We start from the raw sequence: 19,501 nt of genomic DNA on the forward strand, positions 1-19,501 counted from the left end.
TCCCAAGCATGTCAGGGAACTACAGTGCGAAAATGACCAGATGGGCTCAGATCTGCTACTTGAGATCACGATTGAGCTATTGCTACAAATAAAAACACATCATTTCTATTCATTATGAACAAATAGAGGAATATCTTCAACTAAAATCACCACACTGCAGCTTTAACTGAGTCTTTAGCCTCCAATCGTTTCACCATATACTGCAGTCTGTGGAAAGAGCTGCTGTCAGATTTTCGACACGTTCATGGTCAAATTACTGCCTTTTCTTTTTTTGACTAAAGCTAAATTTACCCTGAAATTAGCCACGTCTCTCTGCCTCATTTAAAAGAAAAAGAAAAAAACAAGTAACACTGAGGTGCTGTTGAGTTTTGATCCTGCATCATTTCAACCACTGAATGATCTGTTTGAGTCTTGGTCATAATAGTGCGTTTGTGACTGTTTCTGACTCGCTCTTAGCTAATCCATGGCTAAGCTGTTATTGTTGTAACCAAACTACTGAAGTACGGATGTTATTCTTCTCCTGGCAGTTTTCAAACAGCTTGGCTGAATCCAGATTTCCAGACTTCACCGCAGACTTAATAGACACAATACCAGGAAGTCCAGAGGGGCCTCAAACGAACCTTCTGCGGACCAGAGTCCTCTTTTGGTGGTGGACTGTAGAAATATAGATATAAAAAAAGTTATTTGTTCATCTTCAGTATCAGAGGCTATAATATTATTTTGTTACCTTAAATAATAATCATTTAACTTATTGTACTAATAACAGAATATATAAAATTGCAAAAAGAAACAACCCTTTATCCCCAACCCTAGTATCAGATTGAGAGAGCAAGCAGTGGATTTGTCATCACAACACTGTTGTGACTTTTCTGTCACATCAGGATATAGTGTAGCTTGATAAACTCTTGGCTAAAATACTGGGTCACCAAACACAGGCTTTACAAAGACCCTTTGATGTTAATTCTCCTCGCGAAGTGTTTTTTTCGACTAAATACCTTCCAAAAATACGTTTTGGAAAGACACGTCGGAGTCCGCGAGTATCCACCACACCAGACTAGGCCAGTCGGTGAAGAGTTTTAACAGACGTCCTGTGAAGCTGCTCCTATTTCAAGACGCTGGCAATCAGACTGGTTGAGTCCATGTCGAGTGTATTGGCCGCTGCCGCCGCCGCTGCCGCTGCTGTATCTGCTTCACAGGCTTCGATCACACTGTGTTGTGGTTTGGACTGAGTCACTGTCATTTCACTGGAATTTCCTGCCATCTGCACTCAGCCAGAGTTTCTCACAGATTTGCACCTGCTTGTAAATGTTTAGTTTTGCCAGGAGGAGTTGGCAGAGTGATAGGTGAGCACTGATGGCTCCAGTCCAGAAAGAATGAATGAAAACGGACTTGCTTGTACAGAAGAGGAGGACTTGATAGACGGATCTGCTCTTGATGAGACAGAAAGATGAGATAATGTGTTTTTTTTTTTTCGAAATTAGGTAAATTGGTCATAAGTCACTTAAGCTGCACTCAAATGGTGAGTGCCTGAGGGTAGCAGTGACTATAATGACAAATGTATTTGGTTAAAACGTCAATTACAAAAAAATTACACATATACAAGTTAATGGGCCCTTTGCACAGCAGCCATTTTGACAGGCCACAGTGGCAAAAACACAGATATACAGTAAATAACCAGGTTACAACTCATACGACTTTATGCATATGCTGTCAAAAGTTTTGCTCTTAAGCAGGGGTCTCTGAATTTAGCTTATCATAAAGACTATAAACAACCTGGCTTTTGAAAAGAACTTGGCTTAGCTGTTTAACACGGTTTCCAGCATTTTTTGTGTAAAGTTTAAGATTATCTGCTGCTGTAGCGTCATGTTTACCCTACCCTCCAAAACGTTGAACTGTTCCTTTAAGTAAAGCCCAGAAGTACAACTTATTAGCTGTGAAAAAAAATAACGAAACCATTATAAATATACATAATATTTTATCTATAACATGCTTAGAAGCAATGTAGAAACTGCACTATATCTCAGATAAAGAAGTACAGAAATGTGGAATATTGTATATAATATGTATAGAAGCATAAAAACACTGATATCAAACGTACACAACCCGTGAACAGCACGTGTTTTGTCCTTTCCCTGGTTTATGTGTGTACATTTGCATAAACTCTTTGCACACAAAACCACCTGATTTTTACTCGTAGATCCATCCAGTACAAAGAACACCGTCATCTGATGTTAGCCTGCAGACAATGGAGTAGATTATAAGTCTCTAAAAATGCTATTTGGTCTGTAATGTGTCTCACCACAGAGACCCGACTGACAGACCAAATCTGAAAAGTACCACAGTGTTAGACGTCAGTGATGCGATCAAATGCATCTATAATCTATCATATGTGAGTGGACTTTGCTACTGCAGCAGACACAAATGCAGTTTCACAAAAGTGACAGCACAGCCACGGGGTCACGGGGCAGCACACGGACTGCAAACACTTTAAAACAACATTTCAAAATGAAAAACTTCAACTGAATGAATAAATGTCACCCACAATCGTGTCTTGTGTTGAGATTACCAGCCACATTGTTCAATTCTAATTCATCACAGATAAGATTTAGCAGTTTACATTCATAACGAGGGTCACACACACGGTGGTGCAGTGGCAAGCATTGTTGGTAAAGGTCTGTGTGAGTGTGAGAGTTGATGGTTGTTTGCACTGGTGATGGACTGGTGATGTGTCCAGGGTGTAGTCCGCCAGCTGGAATTGGCTCCAGCCCCTTATGACCCTCGTGTGGAGGATAAAGCGTAAGGAAATGGATGGACATCGATAACTACAAGTCTTTTGAGTCTGACTTTGATGTGACAGTGACTGTCCTCTGAAAGGACACGCATGTGCTGCACATAGATGCTATTATATCTGTGAGTCCACTCATAACGCGTTCACCAAAACCTAATTTTGAACCTGCCAGCGCGTTCAAACCAAAAAGAAATTCATTTGGAATCTGTAAAGTTTAGTTCTCAGATGGAAACAAAAAAATTGTGGTTCTTCTTCGTGAAACCGTACATCATTGGTCGGCATGTCATATTCTGGGTTGTGAAGACGAGTGGAAAATAGAGGATGTCAGGAGGTTTTGCCGGTGTTGTGTTTACTTCCGTCTGAGTAACGCAGAGTAATGTCCTATGGTAAAAACACGGGCTGGTTCGCTAGAGAGCTCCAAGGTTCTGAGGCTCCAAAACGGCACCAGAGCCAGAACCAGAATCGTGTCTGTCTGAAAGCACCGTCAGTGTAGTTCTGATTTGAGTCACAGTTTGATCTACGCTGACTCTAAGGATGGAAGATCTCGAGCTAAACCTTAATGTTGAGTTTACAATGTAAAAATATTTTTTTTAGTTTCGGCAAAATGTGACAAATGTGATTTACTGTAACCTATGATGACAGCGGTAAAAAGTTGATGGACTTGACAGCACAAGTAAGAGAGAGTCGGGTAAGAAATAGCCACTTTTGCTCCCCGCAGCATTTAAACAGGCACTCGGTGAGAAGTCACACAGGTCAAAAGGCAAGTAAAGCAATCGGGGTGTTTATAGCGAAAGATGTGCAGCCTTATGCCGTGGAGGATGCAGGATTTCAGCAATTCCTGAACTTTATGAAGAGACACTACGACGAATTGTCAAAGAATTGTCCGACACAGCTTACGTGGCTCTTGGATGGACGTCCAGGGCCACTGGAGGTTTTCTAACTGTGACTGCTCATTACATTAATTCGGAGTGGGAGATGAACCGTTTTGCAGACCCGCCCACTTTATGAAAGCCACACAAGTGAGCATCTTTCTGAAGCACTGACACAAGCAGTGACTGAATGGAATGGAAAACTTGTTACAATGATGCTGCTAATCCAGCTGCCTCATTATTTCAGTTGTTGCATGATTGCATGATATGTCCTTAAGAATATCTGATAAAAAAAAAAGAAAAAAAATCTAATTATTAGGCTATAGATCTGATACATGGTATGGTATGAGTGTAAAAGAAAAATAGAAAAAAAAACAACCGAACCAAACCGAAAACCGTGACCCATGGATGGAAACGTCAGTTTCTTCACTGGTTTTGTCGCCTGAACAGACTTTTTCTTTGAGCAGAGACTCATAATTTAGACATGACATTGTGTCATCGAGTCTTTATTGGCACCAGGTGCCGGAATTTGTCACATCACTGCCGCCGCTTCACACTGCCTTCTTCATTAAGCCCATCTCTCACTTGGATGGTGCAGAGATTTCTGCTTGTTTGGAAAAACTGTCCTCAGCGCCTGACCCACTCCCCGGCGCCCGCTCTGCAGCAGACTTGGCTGAAAGAACGAGACTGGCACGCTCAGAAACGAGGTGGCAGCCTGCAGACATGTGGCCCTCGTCAGTGGCATTAACCAAAGTCCAGATTGTTGTTACCCCTGGCATGACCTGACTGCACAGGTGTTTCTGCACCAACACCGCTCTCTCTCTCTCTCTCTCTCTCTCTCTCTCTCTCTTAGAGCTCCAGGACTGCATCAAGTAAATGGATATTATAGGTTTTCTGTTCACTGTAGACCTTTCACACTGTTTCAATGCGAAACCAAGTGTTGAATACAATTATGCTCAAGCTCAACACTGCCATTGGCGCTCTGTCCTTGAACTAACCATAAAAATGACATTACATTTGTACATTTTAGGTTTTCAGTATCTTGCTTGGGCTCATACGAGGGTTTCTTGCCTTGAGCTCCCTCTTTAGCCAAGTCTCTAGATTTGCATTTGTTGTAACTTATTGTATTATGCAGTATCTTACATAATAATTATGCAGCAACATGCATTTTAAATCTCAGTTTCCTGACCTGGGCCTGACTAAATTAGTAGTTATTGTTTACCATTATCAATTTTTAGGAGTTTGCAATTATACAATAGTACAGCAAATATGTTCATTTATATTTTATGTATTTTTATAATAATATTTTGCTGCATTTCTGTAATCTTGTGATTTATTTTAATAATGTTTTGGGATACTTTCACTGACACTTTGATGACAACATCGTTGCCATATTTTGTGTATGTGTTGCACAACTTTTTTTTTCGTCTTTCCACGTCTTAAGTTGGAACTGATTAATTACAAAGCATCACGTTTTTCACCACAACATACACACTAACTGAACTCCACACCTCCAACCCTGAACTCTGACCTCTGACCTTTTTATCATAACATTTGCTACATAAAAATACACTGGCATAATACAATATTTTCTCGAGGCAGCTACTTCATTTGAGTGAAATCTAAATTATTACTATTAATAAGCAACTGCAACTAACAATTATATTCAAAATCGATTAATCTGTCGATTATCTTCATGATGAGTTGAGTAATCGTTTGGTCAATAAGATGTCATAAAACGTTTATTAGTGCAAATGATCTTCTCGAATGTCTTGTTTTGTCCACAAACCAAAATGATTCAGTTTTAATGATTTCTTTGTTATCTGGAGCAAAGAAATTAAGAAAATATTCACATTTAAGAAGCAAAAACAATCAGACATATTGTTTTAATAATGAAAAAAAGCTTCAAACCAATTAATCGACTGTCAAAATAGTTGAATTTAATAATCGATTAATCGAGTAATTGTTTCAGCTCTAATTAAAAATATTTCTGCGTACAGTATGTATCGGCTTGCAAAAATCCTCATAGGTCGAGCTCTCGATGTTTGACTACAGCTTGAAGGTCTGTCCGGCGTCAGTGACTCGCATGAACTACTCAGTGTTCACTTAAGTTTTGAAAAAAAGGAAAATGAAAAAGAAAAGGTAGCGGTAGCGGTGAACAGCTAACAACAACAGTCTGGCTCCTCCTGCAGCTTCCAGTGTCAGGTCAGCAGCTTCAGTTTGGGCCCCTTCCCTCAGTAAAAATAAATACAGTCAAATAGTCATTTGGCAGCCGGTAAAAAACCACAAAATCATTTAGAGGAGTCAAAGACGGAACAAAAACAGAACATGTTGCTCAGCTGTTATGCATATTCATCACTGCATGCAGAGTACATCGTGTTTTTGGAGGAACAAATTCTTCTACATGTCGGATCAAACAATTAGACCGACAGCAGATTGACCTTCAGTGTGTGAGCAGCTGCTCGTCCCACACCAGGAGGGATTAAAGCTCCTTACTCAGCAATAGGTTTGAACTCAGAGGGATGTATATGTACAGTATGTACAGCACGGGTCTCAAACTCGCGGCCACTCCCGCCACTTAACTCTTCTGTGACCATTTGGCATTCGTACTTCTCATTACCGTAAAGTGTTTGTGATATCTAGAAAATTTAAAACTATGGACTGGTGATCTGTCCAGGGTGTGACCCCGCCTTTCGCACTGCGTCAGCTGAGACTGGCACAGCGCCCCCCAAGACCCTCATGTGGAGGATAAAGCGGTAGAAGATGGATGGATGGATATGGGAAAGCAGAGAAATGGAGCTTTTCACCCATATACTTGTCATTACGGTAGCCCTCAGGATTTCCGCGGAACAACCGTCCAATCACAGACGAGATTCACAAGCGCGCCACACATTTTTTGACATCAGCTTCTCTGTACCTAAACGGTTATATAACTGCCAGATATTAAAAGTGAAAGTTATCTTGGAAAAAATGGGCAGAAAGCACTCACTCATTGAACGTTAATTGACAATTCTACAGCCATGAAATCAAAATAAAGGCAGCCTGATTATCATGGTTATAAGAGGGTTAACATCAAGTTATAATTAGTTATTTCTGTATGTTGTTTTATGAAAAGATTCATTTTGCGTCATAAAAATAATCTTATATTGTGAACTAGGTAACTTTTCACTTGACTGGCACCCTACTGACCAAACTAGAACCTCAGTCACTTTCTTGTTGGAGAAACTTAATTCATTGAATTATCTCATTGTGTCAGAGTAGCCTGCATTAGCACCTACAGAAATGAACAGTCATTTTCAAACGTAAATAATACAAACAGCATTTGTTTGTGCAATCATTCTGCTCTTGTAATTTCAATATTTTTCACACACAATCTAGTTTACACTGCATCCTGTTTATATCACTCCTAATATAAGACGAGGAAGGAAAGGAAAACAAAGTTATGGACCCTGGTTTCGTTTTTCACGGTTACTGATTTGTTTCAGGGACTGGTTTAAAAAGAAATCATGCTAAAATTAAATATCTAACAAACCAAAAGTCAACAAAACCAAAAACAACTGTCAGTTTTGAGGAGCAGAGAATCTGCCAGCAGAATCTGTGGTCACGCCCGTGAATTTCACTGGTGAAGTGAAGTGTGTGTCACTGTAAGAATGTAAAGCAGCCAGATGTCAGAAAACCAAAAGTATGCTTATTCAATTTCCTCTGAACAAATAAAGGTTAATGACCTGAACATAGTTTAATAATAATTTATCATCACACGCCATGTGGGTCCATGGAAATTGCTTTCGCAGTATTAACCTATTTTAAAAACACGGGCCAAGCCTATTGCACAAATAAAGAAAAGTGTAAACTCTCACTCTGCCGCCAACCTTCTGTGTTGCTTGGATACCAGTCTCTAATGTCTTCTTTGTAATAACACAAGCGACAGTTGTGAAACTAGTTATGTAATTCAGATGTTTTCTTTTGTGCCCAGTCAGCCACATTTATGAGGATTTATTCCCTCGCAAACATATTGTCCTAACCTGAAATATACTGCACACGTGGGAATTTCTACCCCGCAAAATTGCCTCATATATTTTTTCTCAAATCCAGGAAATAAGATTTACAACACTTATTTTCCTCCTCTTAACAAAAATAAAGAAATAAAGAAATAAAAAAAAAATCAGGATTCAATGATGATGCAAAATCCATATGTCTCTGTATCTTATTTTGACAGTGATTAGACAACTTCCTGCTTAAGAGCAATGACCTGAACTAACTATACTGAACTGTCTTTCTGTACACAGGCCTTTGCCATTTAAAAAACTCAAACCTTTTCTGCTCACAAATAATTGTTAGACAGTGAAACGTGACACGTTCACTTGATTTTACAACATAAGTAAACATTTTCCAGAGGAGTTTATGGTTCCAATCCCTACTTTACAGCGTGGTGACTAGGGCTGCAGTGATTATTCGCTTAATTGATTACTAAATTAAAGGTCTTTTTTAATAATTAAAATTAAAAGCTTGCCTGATTTTTCAGCCTCTTCAATGTGAATATTTTCTGGTTTTATTTGCTCTGTTTGACAAAGAAATGATCAAAACTGAATATAAGTTTGGTTTTGTGGACAAAACAAGACATTTGAGAACGTCATTTTGAGGTTTGGGAAACACTGGTTAACATTTCCTGACATTTTCAGGCCAAAAAAAATACTCTTAATTAACCGAGAAAACAATGGACACATGAAATAATCATTAGTTGCAGCTCTAATGGTGTCTATTTTCAAATAGGGTATGATTTAGGCTGTAGTAAATTACCTGCTAGCTCATCCCCAACAAAACACATCCCTCCATCCCTCACAAAATACAATTACAATGTGACACTGTCCAAACTGCAAAAGTCAAGGCTTCAAAATGGCAGTTTTCTCTAAAGGATCAAAAAAGTCTGTCCTATCCAGTGGGTGTCGTCATTGTGTTTTCCCCACTTGTGTCCCGTCTGATGACCTATGTCCAACACTGACTAATTTTATCTCCGTTTTGACCTCCACCAACTCCTGAGCGGAATCTCTGACTCTGTCGCTGCTAAATCCACATGCGTTTCCTGGCTATTTGCAAGTGTTATCTGTTTATCTGGTGCACAGCAGGCTCGTCTGAGCTTTTTACACTGTAACAGCTGTCGGCTGCAGTGAGACCAAACCAAGACTTATGGGCAGTAAAACCCAAAATAATGAGCTCAAACACGTCTCGATGCTCAGCACAGCTCTGGGGGAAACGCAGTTGGGTGATATTTTCACATTACACACACGTCAGTTGAGACACTGTCAATAAAAAATGAAAAATCATTGATTTAGTGCCGCTTTCAAAGCAGGAGTGACCAGCTGCTCCGAGTTCATGCAGACGCTATTCACTGGCTGTGTCCATAAAGAATTTGGACATTTGGTTTTAGTCATAATTCATAACAGAAAGCGTAATTTTTCCACGAATGTGGTGGTCACATGCACCTGATGAACTGATAACACAATTTTTCTTTTTGCTTTACGTCCTCACAATATGAAACTATGAGAATCTACGTGCGCTGAGCTTCAAATTCCTTTATATTAAGTGTTAGGTTATAGAGAGTAAATGAATAATGACAGAATATAATATTTCCCTGATGCAAATTCAGCTAAAAGGCCCCATGTTTACAAGAGTCTGTCACTGCAAATCCACTCTGACGCCTCCGTAACACCACCGAGGATCATCTGGGAAGAACGGGATTAGGAAACTTCATCCGTGTATTCACTTTTTCTTGTTTCAATAAGGATCTGTTTCCCATGTTTCAGTTGAACCTAAAAGAACAAAAAAAAAAAAGTTTGCAATTTAAGAACCAAAGTACTTATTGTTGAGACAACTACACATTTGCTTGTCCTGAAACGCCACAGCTGTGTTTAGCTAACCTCAGTGAGTGAGTCTTTAAGAGACACCACATGAGATGGTCCTGCTCTTTTATAAAGTTCCGTGGCTCGGCTGAGGCTTTGTGGGACACTTTTCTTAGTTTTACTGTCTGACTCTTCCTTTTGGAAACGGACCAAAGTGGTATGTGAGCAGACACTGCTTTTTGCTATATTTGCTGCTGTATTTTTAAAGATTTATGTGATATGAGTTGGTGTTTATATGCAGGTAGTGTGATGTCTTTTGAAAAGGGAGGCTCGACAGTACAGGATGATTAATCAGATTTATTCTTGGATTACAGTGAGTCTAATGTTTTGTTTGGATGTAAAATCCCACAGTTTGACCTCAAAACTCTAATATTGGTTTTAGTTCTTGCAGCAACAGGTACAAGGCTGCAATTATCGTATTTAAAACACACCAAACCACATGTGTCATTAATCCAGTTCAAACCTTAGACACGTCGCAACCTCTCTAATTAAGACTCGGCCACAGTTCCCATGATTGGTCTGCTACATGGCTCTGGTGGTGGTGGTGGTAGAAGGGGGGGGCGGGGGGCAACTCCAGTGAGTTACTGGAAAGATCATAAAACTGTAAACCCGACTATACCCGGAAACTATGGGCCTGAACCTACACTTAGTGAGTCCTTCGTCAGCTAATATAACTACAGACGTGAACTTACTCATCCCTGTAGCCGGGTTGGGTTCTGGCTTGTAAAATATCCATCCACACATAAATCCCATTGAATCTTTCCAGTGACTAATTACACATGGCAGCGATCCTGTTGTAAATTAGATCATCATTATCTGACAGATGGCAGGAAAGAGTGGAAATCAGGTCTGCTCCAATAAACACCCGGGGACTTCTGCACAGTGGAGCTACTGTGTGTGTGTGTGTGTGTGTGTGAGGGTGGAGTAGGGGTGGGGCTTCTGTTTGACCCACCATTTCCCGCCATCTCCCTGACCTGCATCGCTACAACCAGTGGAGAGCGGTGGCCCGTTCCTTGTCCTCTGTTGAGTATCATCTGGAGCACGTTTCAGGCCATCGGCTGCCACATAACGCCTGGCTGTTTGCCGTGAGGGTGGCCTCAGTGCCTGCAGTAATGAATCAGCTGCAGCCGTCACAGCAGCTCCGAAGAAGCCAAATATACACTCGCAGCAGCGGTGGCGGCAGCGCAGTCAGACATGTATGATTGAAGCTTGCTGACAAGGGGGTCGGACACGCTGTTTGTTTGGGTTTTACCTCATCCAAAAACGTCTCCGCCGATCACCCCGGTGTGTGAATGCAGTGTTGTTGATGGTTGATAAATGAGGGAATAAGTGCTTCACCCTTTGGAACGGCATGGAAAGTTGAATCACAGTTCTGCACCATCACAATATTGCCTGTGTAATCTTAGCTGAAAATAACTCACACCAGTGTTGGAATGTGTTTTTTCATGTCCTGGAGATACTGTGTGTAGCCTGAGTTGGTGTTGTTGAGTTCTGAGGGCAACACGCCTAAGAGGCAAAAAGAAAATATTTCTGGTTCTGCTACACAATTTTGGTCCATTATTGTCAATTATATTTTAGATTTCACTTAAATTCCCACAGTCCAAAGACATGCGGACTGGGGTTATGTTAATTAGAGACTCTAAATTGACTGTAGGTGTGAATGTAACAGTGGCAATTGCTCTAAGACAAGGACAAAGTCAAGTATTTACATTTCAATACTAAGTGTGCACTAGAATGTGATTAGAATGTGTCAGTAGTGCGTTCAGAATCAGCTGTTTATCCCGGATGATGGATTGTCTGGATAAAATGACGTCTGCCAAATGACATGTAATGTAATGTAATGTAATGCCACAGAATAGGTTTTTTTCACTGTGGTGAGTTCAGGGGCGATTGGACAAAAACGTCTCTTCCACGGAGTCAATGGAGCAGTGGGTGGGTGCGGGCGCTGGGATTCTGCATGATGATTGGAGGAACTGTCTGAAAGGCGAAGCCAGTTTTTAATTGACAGTGTTAAAGAAACATACGCGACAGCAGAGCCTTTTCTGCCTCAGTCCTGAAGACAAATAGCTGGTCGTTGTGTGTTATTTGCTCGGCAACATAGACCATTTTCATTTGTACATATACACTGTAAATAAAAACACTATTATAGCATTTCAGTTTTACATAATTATCACGTTTCCTTGTTCTAGTTTGTGTAAATATCTGTGCCTGAAATGAGCTTCCCCTGTTTCAAAGACCACTAACTGCCATTGGTGTGTAATTGTGTTGTGTATCTGGTTGTGTGTCTCTTTTATGTTGGTCCTGTGATAGACTGGCAGCCTGCACAGAGTGTAACCTACCTCTTGCCCAATATCAGTTGGGATTGACTGTCAAATGTTAAGTGGATGGATGGATGGATGTTTTCAGCCCCTTTGGTGTGTTTCTGTTTTTGGTGTGATCCTGTTCTCACAGTAAATTGTGACACAATCCGACAAAATAACCATACACACGAAAGCTATTGACAACAGTGGTGCCGTAAATTCAGTGACACTCGCTTGCAAAACGCTCACTCAAAGAGTCAACAACAGAACAGTAGATGCAGTGAGAGGCGTGAGTCACTCACAGGGGAGTCCTGATGACCTCTTCAATGGAAAGTAGCTAAAAATCACTTTAACAACAGGCATCCGAAAAGGTGATAAATGTAGCAACAAATGCAACCAGTTGGCAACACTGTTTGTAAACACAACGTAATTATATGTAATAGTATAATAATGACATAAGAGTCCATGCCAACTCTTTTTCAAAGAGCAACATTTAACGAGGAACCTCCCAACACTCTTGTATGATGTGTTTCAGTGTGTTTTGTATTTGTGCTTGTTGTGCGTTAAGGTGACTCATGAGGGTTTGGTTTGTGTCTCCCACAGAGCATGAGCGATGACTGACCACGCAGCAGTACGGAACAAATGACAGAAGATTACACATGATGCCAGCAGCAGGAGATCAATCTAATCTGATTATGTTTAAGTAATGAAAGATGCTGTGGATGGGCTTTTCCTCCAGTGGATTCCTTGAGTTACTCCAAGACGATTAACAGCAAAGATTTTTACTGAAGGGATCTCTTGGTAGAAGTCAGAGAGCAGGAGCCAGCATGTGGCCCCCTGACCTTGGGCCCCCAGATGTCCAGCTGACTCTACCTGGTTTTGGGAGTGCCTTTGAAGATGCTGAGGACCTCCAGCCACCACTGTCATCTGCAGGATTCTGTCCGTCTTCAATCCATTCAGGTGGTCTGTGCTGTCTCCCAATGACGTCCCTGTCACTGTCCTCCCTGGGTAGAGACCTCACGTCCTTACTGAGCTGTAAGACTAATGGATCCCACACAGAGAAATCTGTGGAGGACTTTGCCACCACAGCTCACATAGACCCTAAAGACACCCAGAGGTTCAGCTGCTACCCTCAGTCCTCCCTCCCTTTATCGTACATGCTCACTGGATGTGCCACATCTCCCACTTACTGCTCCCCTTCATCCTCTGTTTCCTCTGCCTCCTCATCCTCCTCCTTATTTTTCCCCTCTTCCTTGCCTTCCTCCGACGCCAACAACAAAACATCTCAACAACAACTGACGGTACAAGACGAGTACCACACCATTAAACAAGAACCTGTAGATAATTTCTTGCCATGTAAGACGGAACCGTTTCACATGAACAGCCAGCAGGGGGAGCTGTTTCAGGTTGACCAGCCCCTCGAATGCCACGACGGTCAGAATGGCACCCAGACACCTCTGCACTCTCCGGGGCTTAATGGACCCGTAGGACAGGAAGCCAGAGCGGACCAACAGAAGCAGCTGTGTCACTGGATCGACTGCAATGTCACTCACTGCAGCCAGGAGGAGCTGGTGAGGCACATCGAGAAGGTTCACATCGACCAGCGCAAAGGGGAGGAGTTTGCATGTTTCTGGGCGGGCTGTGTGAGGCGCCACAAACCCTTCAACGCTCGCTACAAGCTGCTCATCCACATGAGGGTTCATTCCGGAGAAAAGCCCAATAAATGCATGGTGAGTCAAGCTACTGCTGAATGGTTGATTGGTGGCAAACCAGCATGTTTTCATTCCGAGGGTGTCATTTCCTGCGTCGCCTTACAGACATCTGAAAGGGACACACTCAGAGCCACCGTCCCGGGTGTCCATGCACACATAAACGCCACTGTGAGCTTCAAGCCGGTTCTAATCAGTTACTGACAAGGAAAACATATAATCTATTATTAATTATTTATTTTTGGTCATGGAAATTCTGATGATATCAATGAAATTGAAGTTTGTCTGAGTGTGAGCCAACAGCGAATAGCCACAAAGCCATACCTGGATATTTATCCTAACCTTAACCTCAGTCCTATCCTGGTCCCTAATCCTAACACTAACCCCAATCTCTGGCTTTTATTTTACCCCTTCTCTGCTCTTAGCGTCGCCAGTGGGACGCTATGAGACTCGACAGAGCGTCAGTATATGTTGTGGTAACTTATTTTTGTACGACTAAACGTTGACCAAATTTTAATCAACACTTATGCCACTTTTGTGCAGCAGGTGGATGTCATTGGGTGTCACAAGGTAGCGACACCACTATTTAAAAGTTAGACACAGCTTTAAGTCTTTGTCTGCAAATGAAACGTAAAACACGAGACATTATCAAGCTGACGCAGCAGTAATGGAGGAAGGTGGTTTTTACAGTCATGCAGGAATCAAACTGGCAAGCGCAGCAACTGCTGCTGCTATTTTCAGTCAAAACACATCTCGTGTCCAACTCTTGTGTTTGCTTCTTTCGGGTCATTTTGGGGATTAACTGCTTTGAAAAGGCATTAACTTGCTTACATTGTGTCTCGACTTCCCTCAGACTGTGCAGCCAGTGATCAACTGTCTGTTAGACAGAGATGATCAAACGGTTTCCGCTGCTCACGACAGGTTTCCCTGACTCATGCGTGCTGGAGGGAAAAATGTGGCAGCAGTGCGGAATGAATGGAACATGTGTCTGTACTGTAGCGCTGAGCCTGCGAGGATGAGCACATCACCCTGTGGTGATTCTAACAAATGCAGCGAATTTAGGAGCAGAAGATATTTTAGTCAGCGATGAAATATACAGATTAGAAAAAATCTGCTTGTCTGGCAAATGCAGTCTGACTAAAGTTGGAATCCTTTAATCCTGGTTTATTTTGTGACATCTGTCATAACAACATGTGTGGTGAGGTCCAGTGTGTAAGAACTAGTGACGTTAATGACGAGACCGGAACTACGCTGGCCCTTACATATCAGAGGCCCTTGCCCAAAATACAGTCCACATTAAAGGCTGATTGGAAAGCCATGAAAACCAAATCATTTTATTTTAAAGCACAAACATACGTAATGGCCAGTAAACCCTCCTAAATGTTACGCAAAGAACCTAAATGTGCCAGAATATTTGGGTCAGCAAACAAAACTGTGCTATTTTTCAAGCAGAAATTCTAAATATTCTTTGTTATAATATATAATATTCTTCAGTGTTATAAATTTGTATGTCGTATGTGACTTTCGATAAGCGGTATTTTGCTTTCACCGTGTTGGTCGCAATGACCAAAGAAAAGTATAGACTTTACTTTAAAATTTGTGTCATACTGAAATACCTAACACTGATATAATTCTTATAGTGGTAACTTCAAATTCTTTCCATATATACAGAAAAATATCGTTGTAAACTATGATTTCCAATTGGCTGCTGCAACTCGATCACTAAATATTACCTCAATGTCAAACCATATTGAATTGTCAATCATGTAGTAATGCAGATTTTATAGCATTACAAGTGTACCTAATAAGCTGGACACTGAGTGTACATAGAGAAGAAAGCAAGGAGTCTAAATCCATAAAATGCTGACCCCAAATTGTATTCACACAGGGAAAAGTGAGCATTTCCTGTCAGTGATTCTGGACAACACATCTCGTAAAATGTGCAGGTTGTCTTTGAAGGAGGGTGAACCATAAAGTCAAAATGGTTACACAAAAACAAGATGTGCATCAAAGATAAAGACAAAACCAGACCACCTTAGGTTGTAGTGCTTAGACAGACACTGTCTGACTGTTTCTGCATAAACCATCACAACTGTGGCCTTTGAGTCCCAGCTCTGCCTCACCCTCCATCACTTGTCATGAGTCATTCTTTGAAACACATCCCGTCCCTGAGCCTGAGCGACTTGGGGCCCTGATCCCCCAGTGACTCTGCCGCTGTCAACCTGCGACTCCTATTAATAATTCATTCATAAATATCCACTCAAGCGCGCACACACGCTTCATATTTATATGAATTACTTCATTAAAATGACATAATCTGTTAGCCTCTTGTAAATGCGTTCACATGGAGAGTCCACTGCAACAACAGATTAATAAGATTAAATCTTAACCAACACAAAATAAACAGTCATTAGTCACACTTGGGCTACGCGAATAACGTCATGTCAGTTTCATAGAGCGCTCAGCACATGTAAATTAGGTCATTGCTGGTGCTGCAATGGAAAATGAATATGTCACATGAATGTAGTCAGTGTTTGATAATTAATTCAGCTCTATTTACCAGCTCGTAAAGTCAAGTCTTAGAATAGACAGGTGTTATACAGGCTGTAAACACCAGTGTTTTTAAATCCTCAGCAGTGGAATCATCATTCATAGATTATTATACTGAAATGACTCAGCGCGATTCCCATCACTGGACCTTATTCTTACTAGTCCAAACTACAGTTACAGATATTAGCAATCCGTTTATCTATAATTATGAACCCCAAACGCATGGACGGCAAAAGTGACGTCATTCGGACTAGTAAAACTTAATTACTGATGAAGAAGGATGTCACAGATATTGGTCGTGAATATCCCGTCTACTGATTAAATGTAAAAACCTTTTTGCCATAGCAACCTGCAGGTATGCTGTCAGTAAAACATGGCAAAAAAAAGGAAAAACACATTGTAGACACTTAAAGAACCTAATATAACTTATGTCAGCTGAAAATGTCCATTAGCATTCCCCTTAGTGCATTAATGTTTTTTTTTTAGTAACTTAACTCTTCACAACTTGAGGCAGGGCTCAGTATTTTTAAATCGTTTACCCACTGTTGAGTTTGAGATTTTAAAGTAAAAGATCACTGAGCTCCATTGTGTTATTGTTGTTATTGTTTTTTTCCCCTCTGACTCATTTTATTTCTTAAGTGTTTTGGCGTCACATTTCATGCATGAATGACGTATGATGAAAAAAACAACACCACAGGACAGACCAGCCACTGGCAATGGGACTGGTATTAATCATCTCTGGTACTAACCAGCTTATTTGAATGTGAAAGAGGCTTAAAATGACAGTTGGCAGCTGCTCCGTGTCCCAGCAAGATAGAGCAAACTCGTACAACTGTTCTTTATTTAAAAAAAAAAAACAACAGAACTATCCCTTTATTGTCATTAAAGCTTATGAAAGGGCAGAGAACAGAACAAACACATTTTTGGTGTTGGTCTTTTCATATGATTTCCCAACACGAATGTAAAATATAGAATAACCACAGCCTGATCCTTTAAATGCGTGGAATGAAGAACAACACCTAGAAATGAAATGATCGACCATATGAACACAGGAAAATGCTGCGGGGAAGACAATTGGAAGAGAACATTTTAAAGAACAACAAACTGAATCTCGAGTTACAGGATGAACCATAGATTGGATCTTTGAATGTCAAACAGTGTAATGCACAGTTTCCTAGAGTTTATTACGATTAGTATTCATTTTCTCATGGTATATCACAGTAAAGGAAACATAAAGGGTAACTGAATCTGTGCTGGAATTTCTGCTCTGTCAGATCATTTAGAAATCTGTTTCTATTTAGGAACCATCTGCAAATGCAGGGGTATTTCCTTAGTTTGACTTAAAAAAAAAAAAAGAAGCTTCGTAACTGCTGTAGCATTGTGGTGGGTTGCATGACTGGATGTGCCTCTGTCTTTTTGTCAAACATGTCGTGACATTGACATAAAAGCTGCAAGATGTTGAAGTCAAATCTGAAATACACATAAAAAGTCTCCATCCACAGTTTTCTTGTTCTCTTTTAAAACGTTTGCTCTCAGCGTTTTTTGATTTTGTGCCACAGATTAATTAAACACCATGATGTAGCATTGTTTTTTTATGTGAAAAAAGTAAATGAGGTGAATGACATTTACTGACATAATAAAACCCTGGGATGAATATGAGGATATTTTCCACATGTCCTTCCAGATGAGTTTAGAAGAGAATGAAAACAGACCAGGGCCAAATTTAAAGACCTATTTCTAAAACACCATTGTTCTTTTCAGGAAAAAAAAAAAAATCAACTTTTAATATGTGTAAGGAGGAATGGTCCTGTCAATTCAATTTGTGTTAACATCATGGATAAATATAATGAAGTAACCTTATGAAATCCAGTTTGTTTTTTCTTCTCCTGCGATTGTTCACCCTCTGTTTCCGTTAGTCCTGCAGGAGAGCCAGAACATGCATTGAGAAATATGTACATTTAAACTCTGACTTACATGTCAGATTGTACAATGCAGATAATTTGAAATGTTGAACATTTGAGATTGAATGTGACAGAGTTTCTGAAAATGAAGTTATAAAATGTTGGTTTATGGTCTCTATAGTGCGTTTAAGCCTGCTGACTCTGTGCGTGGCTTGTGTCCAACAGAAACACTTTTTTAAAGCAGTGTGTGTGTGTGTGTGTGTGTGTGTGTGTGTGTGTTGTGGTTTACTATGACCTGTTTATAGCTTATCATTTATTCAAATCAATTGTAAACTGTGATAAATTACCTCCTTATTTATGAACAGGAGAAAAATGGCCTTACAAAGCACACAGATACACATCACCGTTTACATCGTTTACATCCAGTGCTTCATTATTTGCATGTTGGAAGTGAGGTTTAAAGGGCACAGCGTGTGCACAGTATGGGGTTTGCACAAGTCCAGTTTTGCAAATTAAACCAGGATAACAAATGTTGCTGCACCAGGTTGTGTGTGGTTTGAAAGGATTGCACTAAAACTGTGGTAGTGAAATTTTGACAGAAAAATTTCAATATGACTGCATGAACATTACCATGACCATGAGGGTGCATTCACACCAGCCCTTTTTAATTGAAACCCTAGTTCGTTTGCTCGGAAAAGCCGGTTCGTTTGGGGAGGTGTGAATGCACAACCGAACGCTGATGTGTGAAAGCAAACTCTGACCGACTGAATGTTGCAACCACCAATTGAAGCGAGTCCCCAAACGCACCGAGTCTAGCAGTCTATTAGGTAAATCGACAGTGAATGCAGACCTGTGTCAGTTCAGCATGTGGTCCTCTCAGGAGACATGAGTGAGCCGGTCATATTGGAATCCATGAGACTTTTTCCCCTAAGGGGATGCACCGAGTGTTGCCATCATCGCCCTGCATTGGCAGTGAGGCGAAGCCAAACAACAACAGGGGAGAGTATGACTGTGCATGAGTTGAACCTATGAGCCTATGTTTGTCTCCTGCACACTGGGGCAGTTGATTTCATTTACAGCATAAAAGCACTATGTTATCCTACATCCAAAATGGTCTTTGTCAACACAACACAGAATCCTCACTGGGGTCTGACGCCAGCAGTAGCAACTGACAGTACAGTGCCCTCCTATGGTATTGGATCAGTGAGGCCAATTCCTTTACTTGTTGGACATCTGTTGCTGACTACACCAGTGGTTTCTTTCTTCTTCAGGACATTCCAAATGGTTGTACTGGCTATGGCCAATGTTTGTGCAATGGCTCTGATTGATTTCCCATCTTCTCTCAAATTCACAATTGCTTGTTTTTCACCCGTAGACAGCTCTCTGGTTTTCATGCACATGCAGAACCTATCCTACCCAATCTGAAACTGAGCGTAGACATTCAGCGTTATTTATTGTTTGAATAAAGAATGTGAAGACCTGGAAGT

At 40.8% G+C, this 19,501-nt stretch overlaps 1 protein-coding gene across 2 annotated transcripts in view; it reads left to right on the top strand.

The window, feature by feature from the left end:
- LOC131457170 (zinc finger protein GLIS1) overlaps positions 1-19,501 on the top strand; it is a 60,065-nt gene that overhangs the window by 15,964 nt on the left and 24,600 nt on the right. For both annotated transcript variants that reach the window (XM_058626032.1, XM_058626023.1), the window contains exon 2: positions 12,458-13,584. In XM_058626032.1, coding sequence (XP_058482015.1) covers positions 12,682-13,584 — 903 coding nt within the window. In that variant the 5' untranslated portion in view covers positions 12,458-12,681. The remainder of the gene's footprint in view (positions 1-12,457; positions 13,585-19,501) is intronic.

The sequence above is a fragment of the Solea solea genome, chromosome 1, assembly GCF_958295425.1.
Source record: "Solea solea chromosome 1, fSolSol10.1, whole genome shotgun sequence".
Lineage (NCBI taxonomy): Eukaryota > Metazoa > Chordata > Actinopteri > Pleuronectiformes > Soleidae > Solea > Solea solea.